General features: G+C 32.2%; 2 protein-coding genes and 1 long non-coding RNA gene across 3 annotated transcripts; all 3 read left to right on the forward strand.

The window, feature by feature from the left end:
- The first annotated feature begins 4522 nt into the window (after positions 1-4522).
- On the forward strand, positions 4523-5532 carry LOC131613244 (cleavage stimulation factor subunit 50-like). The gene is made up of 4 exons (XM_058884931.1): positions 4523-4858; positions 4944-5056; positions 5328-5347; positions 5456-5532. The coding sequence occupies exons 1-4, from the start codon at positions 4673-4675 to the stop codon at positions 5530-5532; spliced, it is 396 nt and encodes a 131-aa protein (XP_058740914.1). The 5' UTR covers positions 4523-4672.
- A 981-nt stretch (positions 5533-6513) lies between these two features.
- LOC131613245 (amino acid transporter AVT6C-like) lies at positions 6514-6951 on the forward strand. The gene is made up of 2 exons (XM_058884932.1): positions 6514-6761; positions 6849-6951. The coding sequence occupies exons 1-2, from the start codon at positions 6523-6525 to the stop codon at positions 6949-6951; spliced, it is 342 nt and encodes a 113-aa protein (XP_058740915.1). The 5' UTR covers positions 6514-6522.
- A 428-nt stretch (positions 6952-7379) lies between these two features.
- Positions 7380-7753, forward strand: LOC131615260 (uncharacterized). The gene is made up of 3 exons (XR_009287688.1): positions 7380-7443; positions 7540-7590; positions 7676-7753. It is a non-coding gene; the product is annotated as an uncharacterized LOC131615260 (long non-coding RNA).
- Positions 7754-10920: the final 3167 nt, after the last annotated feature.

The following is a 10920-nucleotide window of genomic DNA, read 5'->3' on the forward strand; positions in this document are numbered from 1 at the left end:
GCAGTTGATAAAACTGCATGAAGAAAGCTAGTCTATTCCTTGACGTTGTAGAGTTAGGTCCAAGGTGGAGATTTGTGAGATATTGGATCGAACTCTAGTATTGTCGAAGGGTAGCTTCTTGGTTCGACAGTTCGACATAGTTAAGCATGGAGTCGAAGGATTGTTCACATGCTGGTGTCGAAGTGTGCATGCTGTAGTCGAAGATGGGTCTAGCATGCAGATGTCGAAGATGCTAGAGTTGTTAGCATGTTAAATTAGGTTTTAGTGTTTAAACCCTAATTTGTTAAGTTAGCTTGTTTATTAAGTTGACTTGTGTAATGGGCCTTGCTGAAAAAGCCCATTAGTTAGTATGTTAGGTTTTATTATAAATAGCATACTAGTCTCTCATCATTGCCAAGCTGCAAATCCTAATTTAGGGTGAGAGAGGTTATTTGTTATTCTTGTAAACTTGTAATCTTGTTTTAAGAGAAAGTGAAAGAATAGCAGTTATAACCAATTCTTGTGTTCTTATTCTCTTCCCTAATTCCCTATTATACTTTGTTATTGGTATCGTTTTTCACAACAAAGACAATAGTAGAATTCTACATGTGTTGTTGCAGGAATTTATAAAGGCGGTGCAACAAGTGTTATTGCTATTTAAAAAAATAGCAATAACATGGTAGTAGTAAATAAATATATATTTTTTATCTCGTCAATATTTTTGATTTAAAGGTTTAGCAAACAAATAGGGTAGAAAGTTGAAAATAAATAAAGGCAATATAAACAAGACCTCAAATCCTCTATTTAAATTTAAACAAAAGTAAATAATATAGTAACCAAAATTTCCGTTATAAATTAAAATTTATATTTTGAATATTGAATGAATTATGATTTATTTATTAATTAATTACTACATATATTCACTATTTATAATCTTAATCAATTAAATAAAGTAAAATTTGTAACTTTGAAAATGGCATTCTCTATATTAGTTGAACTATACCTCTTTTGTGGACGGATGACAAAACGGGCCGGTTGGTTGGACTTGTCTGTTTTGTTAGCTTTTTTTTTTTCGAAACGATCTTAAGTTTTAAGTCTAAACTCCCTAGTATTCCCACTCCAGTGTCTTCCTCTTTTGGCAAAATGATGTTGATGCGTTAACAGACCTGTTTCATCTCGCCCATAACCCCTTATTTATAAGAATCACATGTCCTTTTATGAAGACTCATGTTTATAATTTCATGCCCTACCACGAAGATTCATGATTATAAGTTTTCTTATTCCAATTTTACGATCACAAAATAGAAATAAGACTTTTAGTATTTACACAATATGTTTTCTGACAATTACATCCTTAGCCATAAACCTTACAATAAATAAATCATTTTAATTATGTTAATTAAATACTGGTCCTAACACATTAATTTTTTACATGTATGACCCAATTGTTTTTTAGACGTATTTAACTCAGTTTTGGACAATTTGCACTAAGGCTTCAATACAATATGCAAAAATGAATCACAAAGGATATGGTGAAATTGAACTCCGTATACGAGGGAGAAAACTGAATAACATTGAATATTTGAGAGAATATTTCATGCAATGCAATATACAGGGAAAAAAATAGGGTGAGTAAACATTGTATCTCTAGGGTGTAAGGATATAAATTGAGTTGTGTGTTGTTCATGAGAGATTTCTCCCTTACAATTGTTATTGATACGCATTACTTTCAATTCCAATAGTTTTTTTCCCAATATGTAATGATTTCATTAAAAGCCACATGATTAATTACAAGCAGTAAACCAATCTTCTACTCACCTCTTTATGCATCTCTTCTACTCACCTCTTTATGCATCTCAGAGGTAGGATATTCCAAACATGAAAATTATAGTATACAGAAGAAACATTAATAGACCTAAACTATTTCCAAGACACAAAAATGATCGACGTATTACAATCATCAAAATTGAAAATTTTACCGTTAAACATTATCACATTCCTCATCAACCAAATGTTAAAAATTACCGCTAACCAAATTACCTCAACTGTTAATATTTCATCTGAGTCTTTAATCTTATAGTTGTAATATAAGTACGACCGTAATTATTTCGCCTTTATGTTCATGCCTCCTCCGATCCAATCTTCTACCCTTTCCCAAATTATTCTTTTTATCAAACAAGAATCGAAAAAAGTGACTAGAATTCTTGTCTTCCCTAAAGCAAAACACACAACATTTATCCCTGTCATTCACCAGAATTCCTATTTTCCATATTTGATCTCTTTCCGATTTCAATATTGAATTCTGACTTTTTTGGTTGGAGAGTAAAATGAGATTTTGATGGTATGTAAAGTTGTAATATGAAATAAAATGAAGCATAAAGAAAATATCTTTAGACTTATGCGAAAATAATGAATTCTTAGTAATCAAGGTATATTATCAAATATCAAATACCAATATATCTTCCTTACACAAAAAATAAAATATCAATTTCCAATATTCAAATTTAAGTTTTACAACTATTTACTCTGACTTATGCGAGTATTGTGCAATATCCAAGAATTTGTCAAAGTTATGCCCTCTTTGTTTGCTCCATGTTATGAAGAGTTCTTCAATATTTAGTTTAGTCAGCACTAGCGGTAAGCTATATACAATTCCTTGAAGTTTTTTCTAGCCCGATTGCTTTTTGATTGAAATTAGTTTTTCCCTGATGTAATTCCCCTTAAAAAAATAGCTTACTTTAAAGTATTATTTTAATCTTGTTGTTTTTTTTAAGCAAGGATATATTGATAGGAGAATCCAAGTTCTCAATAACTTCATACAAAAACTCGAGCAAAAGCTCAAAAAGAGAAATTACATGCCAAATGAAACTTACCATAAATAAAATATAGGGTTTCTACTAAATTTGTAAAAGTTACATTTGGGTTGAATAATTTCTCATATAAAAGCCCATCTCCAAACCATAGCTTTAACATCCCAAACCATATCAGAGATATTCCATGAGTCCCCTCTAAAAACGGTTTCATTCCTGCTCAACCATATAGTCACTAGTGCAAAAAGAACAATATAATTTTAAAATTTACACCCGATATATTAAAAACGGGTGTAATTAAAAAATACGGTGGCAATTTTGTAAATAATAGATTATTTTAAGTATTAATATGTGTCAATTTACACCCTATTTTTTAAAAACGGGTGTAAATTAAAAATATTTTTATAATCAAATCTCAATTACTCCCATTAAATTTAAAACGGGTGTAAATTTAACTAAACTAAAAAAAAGTTATTAATTTTATAACTTAAAATATTAATCATTAATATAGACACATTTAAAAACCACAATCTATTTTATTAAGGACTTATGTAATCTATTTTATTAAGGATTTATGTAATCTATTTTATTAAGTTTACAACTTAATAATATTCAATAATAAAAACATCAAGAAATTAAAAACACAATGTCTTCGAAACCCATTTTTCAATTGTATGAACCTTTCTCTTCGAAACATGTCACATCGCCTGAAAGAGTGCAAACACGTCGGAGAATTGGGAGAGACTGAGAAGCAACCATTTTCTAAACTCCTTCCTCGCATTTCCATTGCGTATTTCGGATTTTTCGATTCACCTAATGACTCCGTCATCAGAAACTTCCGTTCGTACAAAACACGATTCCTTCATTTCTTTACGGTTCTTCACCTAAAACCCTATCGATTATTCACCAGATCATCAACTACGGCCCCGGTTCTTCTGCCGTTGCGACGTCTTCATTGACCGAAACTAGAAAGATCGGTTGGGCTTTGAAGCTTCTCCGAAGGAATCCAGTAAGATGGAGATGTACTTTGGATTTGACACAACTCATGTTGCTGCTAGGTGAATCGTTGAACTTATTTCATTTTTTGGATAATTCATTTTTCTAATTGTTGAATTGACTTAGAGTTTTCGATATAGAGGCTTTGAAGCTTTGATCTTTAGAATGTTCATTCACTGTTTGATGAATTGATTCAGAGAGATTATGATTGTGTTTTGTCTCCGAGTGGGACTTCTACTGCCTCTTTAATTCATGGAAAGTTCCTAATGGTTACGATTCGACGATTTCGACGAATTACTCGAAGAATTTGAGTTCTGGTTTTGGTTCTAGAGGTGGTTTGAGATGCAGGTTCCTTCAATTACTGCTTCTTCTACCTTTGTTTATGTGGAGAGAAAAGTTTATGCAAAGACTTCTGAGTTGTTCACAAGAGATGATAGTTATGTGAGCAAGGTTCTTGGTGCTTGGTGCTTGGCAGCTACACCAGTTAACAAAGACCTGTAGTTGTTGCTTTCTACAAAGGGTGCCAAAATTCCAAGGTATGTACCGAGTTGGATTCTCACACCGGAACCGGTGACAAGGTTCTAGCAGAGTTTAGAGTTGAACCCGACATACTTTAGTTAACTCGATTGAGGAAATCGAATATGTACTTGTTATTTAATAATTTCAATGAATTTTATAAAAGTTATCTTAATATTGAGGAATAAAGTATCTTAGATTTACCATTTCGAGGAACAAGTGACTCGCTGAAACTCACAAGTGACGGACTGCGGTGACGGCAGCAAAACAATTGAGGAACACTGTCCAGAAGCAATTAGTCAGATTCTCATTCAGTCATTCTAGGGTTCTTCTTCTGCTACATTGGTCCTTTGTGCAGGAAGGAATCATCGATGGAAAACAGTAGCTCGGAGCAAACTCTGCAAGATGGCAAACTCTTCAGACACCTCAATTCTCTCATCGTCGCTCATCTTCGTCACAGCAATCTTACTCAGGCTGCTACTGCTGTTGCTTCTGCAACTATGACACCATTGAATGTAGAAGCCCCTTCCAACAAGCTTCTTCAATTGCTTGCTAAGGTTCTTACTCCTCTCTTTTGTGTAATATATAAACTCTCCCTTTAATGCGAGCATGAAGAAGCATTTTGTTCTAAAGAAATAACAGGGTCTTGCAGCGGAAAAGGATGACGTGTCAAGAGGGACTTCATCTTCTCCTTTTCAAGATTTGGGTGCATCATTGCCCTTGCCTCGTCCCGGTGCAACAGCCGTTGATTTCAGGCAAGAATAACACTCATTCTCTATTATTATTAATTAAAGCAAATATTTGATCTAATGAAAGTAGGACTACATATTTCATATTTGAGCCCATTTTTAGATTAACAAATACTTCCAAAATGATCATATTCATTATCGTATCGAACATGATTTGTTATCTTTTATTTTGGTTTCGTGTTACTTGGAATACTACTTTTAAGTTCCTTCATTTTAATATAGAAAATAGGATAGGGGAAACATTTTAATCCTTGAAAATTGTGTTTTGGTGTAATAGTTCTTCGGCAGATTTAAAAGGTTCGTCAAAGAGTTTCCCGAATAGTTTTGGTGTAATCGAGTTAATCTGATTAATTATGAGGATAACTTTCATATCCATTCAATAATGTCTGAGCACCTTGACTTCAGGACCAGTGAAGCGCAAAAGGATGCGTCCTGCTAATCAGAAGAGAACAACAGCATCTGAGATGTCTGCCTCAGCATAACTCGTGTTAGATGCAACAGGGAGCAGGTGCAGCCGGAAAAAAGTCCTATTTGGTTTACTTTAGTTGCTTCAGAAGACCAGTAAGTTACCTTTCTATATGCAATCTCTATTCTATTGATCTTATAAATCATAAGTTATTTTACTTCTATGGATCCTATGCATTGCATTTACCTTGTTATTCAGGAATGGAGAAATTTCCTTGCCACAGATCTCGGCTTGCTATTTAAGAATAAAGTAAATTTTTCAACTCATGTACTCTTTCTGCTTCTCTGTTTCATTCTCACCATTTTTTTTCTTGAAATTTAGCAAGCAAATTAACATGTGAATCGACATGACAGAAATCACCCCTTTCCCCATTTTTTCAGTTTGTGCTAGATGTTTATAAAATAATATATATGAAAATGTGGTTTTGTATGCGTAATTGGCGCCGGAATTATGTCTCTTCCGGCGACTCTGAAGGTTCTCGGTGTGATTCCGGCGTTCGTTTTGATTCTGGTGATAGCTTTACTGGCTGAAATTTCAGTTGAGTTTTTAATGAGGTTTACACGTGCGGGTCAAACGACGACGTATTCTGGTGTCATGAGAGAAGCTTTTGGTCCTTTAGGAGCTGCAGCAACTCGACTTTGTGTGGTGATTACTAATATGGGATGTTTAATTATGTACCTAATTATTATGGGTAAGTAACCATGCATTTTTTGAATTCAAGATCATCAGTAGTTTAATAAAAAAAATTGGAAGATAATTCACTAATTTAGTTCAGTTGGTAGCTACACAGAAACATCTAATTGTGAGTCGCAGCTTTGAATCTGCGAGATCTAATTTCATCTTTAAGAAGTAGAAATCTGGTCATTAAGCTATTAGAAAAAAAAAATAATAAATGGAATAACAAACATGAAAAAATGTAGAGGACTGAACATTAAGGTAAATTTTATTTAAAATTTTGAATTTTGAATTTTGAATTTGGATATTTGTTTTATATGCTTTTCATATCATGTTGACATTTCCTCTCCTCAATTTCTCATTGAGAACCACCGTTGATGAATTTCTCTTCCCTAAAAGATCTTTGTTAGCCATGGATAACAAGAGATTTATGATCTTGACACTCGCTCTGTTGGTTCTTAGTTACATTGCTGCGGTAGCAATTCCGGATATTTGGTACATTTTTCAGTTCATGGGATCAACCTCTGCTGTTTGTCTTTCCTTTGTTTTCCCTGGTTCTATTGTTTTAAGGTAATTAATTTTGTTTTGTTCATAATACTCATTTTAATCTATAAGAAAAATCATTAACCATGTTTTTGTGTTGTTAAAAAATGACAGGGATATTCATGGTATATCAACGAGAAAGGACAAGATTATAGCACTTGTTATGGTTATACTAGCTGTAGGAACAAGTGTGATTGCTATCTCCAACAACATATAATGAATCACATGTAGTAATTAGTTAAAATTTAGCAGGGTGAATAGTAAACCAGGTTTGGATAACGCCAAGAGCAAATGCCAGAGAATAAAGAAGAGTTGCTTCACTGGTCGATCATCTGAGCAAGAGAGACTGGTAATTTGTCATTCAATAACCGAACAACGACTCACCCTTAATTCAACTAATACGTTTTCGATTATCAGAATTATTTTTAGTTATAATCTTATACCAATATGGCCCTTGATGACAACTAAGCTGATATTGTAAGCATAACCAAATATATTAAGCAGGTTCTTCTTTCTCTGCCACACTCGTTCAAGATTCGCTTAGATTAGCTAAGGATGTTATTAGTAACTACTCTTTTGGAAGCATTAATTCTATCTCTGGTGCTTCGATTCCGGCCCAAGGGCTTTTGGTGTCATTGAGTTTGTTATCGCCAATCAAAACCTCATCAATTATCGTCCACAACTCGATCATCTCTCCAATGCTCTTGAGGTTTGTAGTTTCTCAATTAATTGCATTAGTACTAGTTTAATAATATTACCGTAATTTAAACCCTGTGATTGATGGATCTATCTATCTTTGGTGCAGGCTGTTGATTTTAGAAGTAGCCACAACATGAATATTCCACCAGCAGTAAAGGTAAGGATGCATTCCATCATTCATCAAATCAATACTAGATTCAATTCTTGACCTAATTGTTTTACATATGATGATGAATAATTAGGTTTTTGAGGAGTTGTACGAAGCAGCGGTGAATGAGATCGTAGAGGTGTTGGCGTCTGTATGCAAGACTCACAATTTGGCACTAGCGCTAACATGGGCTCCTTGCATACAACAACAAGGAGGAGGAAAAGGTACTACCGGTGGTGGTGGATGCAGTGTTTCGATTACAGTTCCAACGGATCAGATGAACAATAATAATCATATGATGATGAGTTGCATATCGACTGTTGATTCAGCTTGTTATGTTGGTGACATGGAGATGTTAAGATTTCAAGATCAAATGCAAATGGTTGAAGAGGATAAAAACATAGAAATGTTGCCAAAACAAAAACAAAAGAAGAAAACTTATATATGAAGAAAGTGTTATGACTTAGTTAAAATATGATTTTTATGTGTGTATGATTTTATAGTACTTGAAATATTATGATTGCACATGATTTTGTATACTTTTTGGTTAATATTAAAAATATTTTGACTTAGTTAAAATATGATTTTTATGTGTATGATTTTATAGTATTTGCAATATTATGACTAAAAATGAAATATAACTAAATGGTGTATATGAAATAGGGTGTAAATAGATTTAAATATAATATAATTGTTCATTCATAAATGGCGTATTTACACCTAATTTTTATTAAAATAGAGTGTAATTAAGAACGTATTTACACCCGATTTTTATTAAAATAGGGTGTAATTAAAACGTAATTACGCTCAATTACACCCGATTTTTATTAAAACAGGGTGTAATTAAAACATAATTATGTTCAATTACACCCGATTTTTATTAAAATAGGGTGTAATTAAAACGTTATTACGCTCAATTACACCCAATTTTTATTAAAACAGGGTGTAATTAAAAACGTAATTACGCCCAATTACACCCGATTTTTATTAAAACAGGGTGTAATTAAAAACGTAATTACGCCCAATTACACCCGATTTTTGTTAAAATAGGGTGTAACGTAGAACGTATTTACACCCGATATTTTTAAAATAGGGAGTAATTACGAACGTATTTACACCCGTTTTAAACGGGTATAAAACGGGTGTAAATGCGTTAGACATTTCTCACCCTGTGGATATACACCCGATTTTTATTAAAAATAATGGGTGTAAATGTAATAAAAAACGGGTGTAAATTAACATTTTTGCACTAGTGAGTCCAACAAGTAGCCAACAACACCACGCCCTTCTTACCGTTTCTAACTTTCTCACCTTTACTAAACGAGAACCATTTAATAAAGTTTTCCTTAAAAGTATCCGCCTTATGGTTTATCAAACCAATTCACTCGGCTATTTCCCTCCACACCAAATTAACGTTATAGCAAATCAACAAAGAATAAACCGACATTTCTACTTCACCAGAACAAAAAATGCACAAAGATTTGAAGATGAAATGATACCTCTATTAGCAAGAGCATCTTTCGTAGCCACTGTGTTGATAAAACACTGCCATCCGAAAACCTTCACCTTTAACGTTGTGGCATCCGGTTGTAGTAGATATGTGAGACCCCTTATTAGTAAATTGTTTTCATTATATTTTTATGGCTTGTGTTTTATTCTCTTTGATCTTCTCTTCTTCTTGCACCTCAGCACCTTAGGTTTAGATGGGATACACAACACATTAGGAATGAATACGTTGTTTATCCTAAAAACATAGTGGAGAAGCTGAGTTGTTAATCCATATTTGTTGTCAATTGCGTAAATATATAAACAACCTTACAAAAATAAACCTTAATCAACAACAAAAGAATGAATCATAAAATTCATTTTTTGGCTATACAAAACATTGCAAATGCAAGAATAACATTGACGCTTTACAAAATCTATTTTTCATCAAAAGTTTAAATCTTCGCTTTTTATCTTATCACTTTTATAAAAATTAAATAGCAGAGTAGCTTCAATTTTTTATATACTCTCTCATTATGAATTATAAATTGATTTTAGTTTCATTGGCATGACTATGTTTTCATCAGCATGGGCAATGCTCTCGAGCCTTGCACATTATCCCAACTTAACTTTTTATTGACATGGTCTATTGATGCACCAACAATCCAACCAAGTTGGTTTAAAGCCAAAGGCATGATCAGCATATCCCAGACTAATGAAAATATAGCTAATTCCAACGAAAATAAAATCAGTTTCTAATCCATAATAACGAATAATAGTAGAGTATATAACATTAAGTGAAACTACAACGTTATTTAATTTTTACCAAACATAATATTTATGAAATGGAACAAACGACTTAGCAATGTGATTATTTAAAAATAAAAAAAAAATTGTACATTTGATAAAACAATGGCATAACCATTCTGTTATATTCTAAACAAACAACCATTATGTGGATGTGGGTATGATTTATTTTGAGTTTCTTTTCTTAATCAAAATCCATTTACTAATAATGTCTACATGATAATAAAATACAGACACAACCATTATGTTATATTCTATACAAACAACAGATATAGTAACTATGATATGTCTCCAAATTATCCTTGAAGAATTCCTAACACAATATTATATCATGCCGACATGATAAAACTTTGTACCTTGCTTAAAAAAATTAACTACTGGTGACTGCTTAACTAAACTTTGTACCTTTCATTTCCTTCCACAAGTCTTTGTTGATTGAGATGCAAATATAGATACATACAAAAACCAATTTGCTATACGTGAAGAGAAAGAGAGAGGTTTGTAGAGTGATGAAGTAAAAGATAGTTACTATGGAAAGCTATATTGCTCTAAAACGAAACGAGAGTGTGGGGTTATATTATTGTTGAACTGTTTTCAAGTTAGAGATTTTCATGTGTGATTTGTTGACCGAGTTTTGTGTTAAAGGAGCTGACCAGGAATACTCTCAACCACATTTACACTCTCCTAGTTTACTTCTTTATCACCATGCAAAAGGGAGAAATTTTCTACAATTCGTGGAAGTTTTCTATATAAAACTCTTTAATATTTTTTGAAGATAAATGATGTTATTGTTTTTTTCTAAAATGAATTTTAAAATTTTGAGAAATTTTTTGACAAAAAATATTAATTAAAACTTTTCATTTAAATAGAACACTTAAAAAAAACTTAAAAAATATTAAAATAAAACTACTTTATTTAAGGTCCTTTAAAGAATCGTTTAAACTTTGTTCGTAAAATATATTATTTTTATCATGATAAAAATTTAATAATTAATATCAAATTGCTAAATATAAATATTATATTAATAATAAATGGATTTGCAAAAAT

This window comes from Vicia villosa, linkage group LG6 (genome assembly GCF_029867415.1).
Source record: "Vicia villosa cultivar HV-30 ecotype Madison, WI linkage group LG6, Vvil1.0, whole genome shotgun sequence".
Lineage (NCBI taxonomy): Eukaryota > Viridiplantae > Streptophyta > Magnoliopsida > Fabales > Fabaceae > Vicia > Vicia villosa.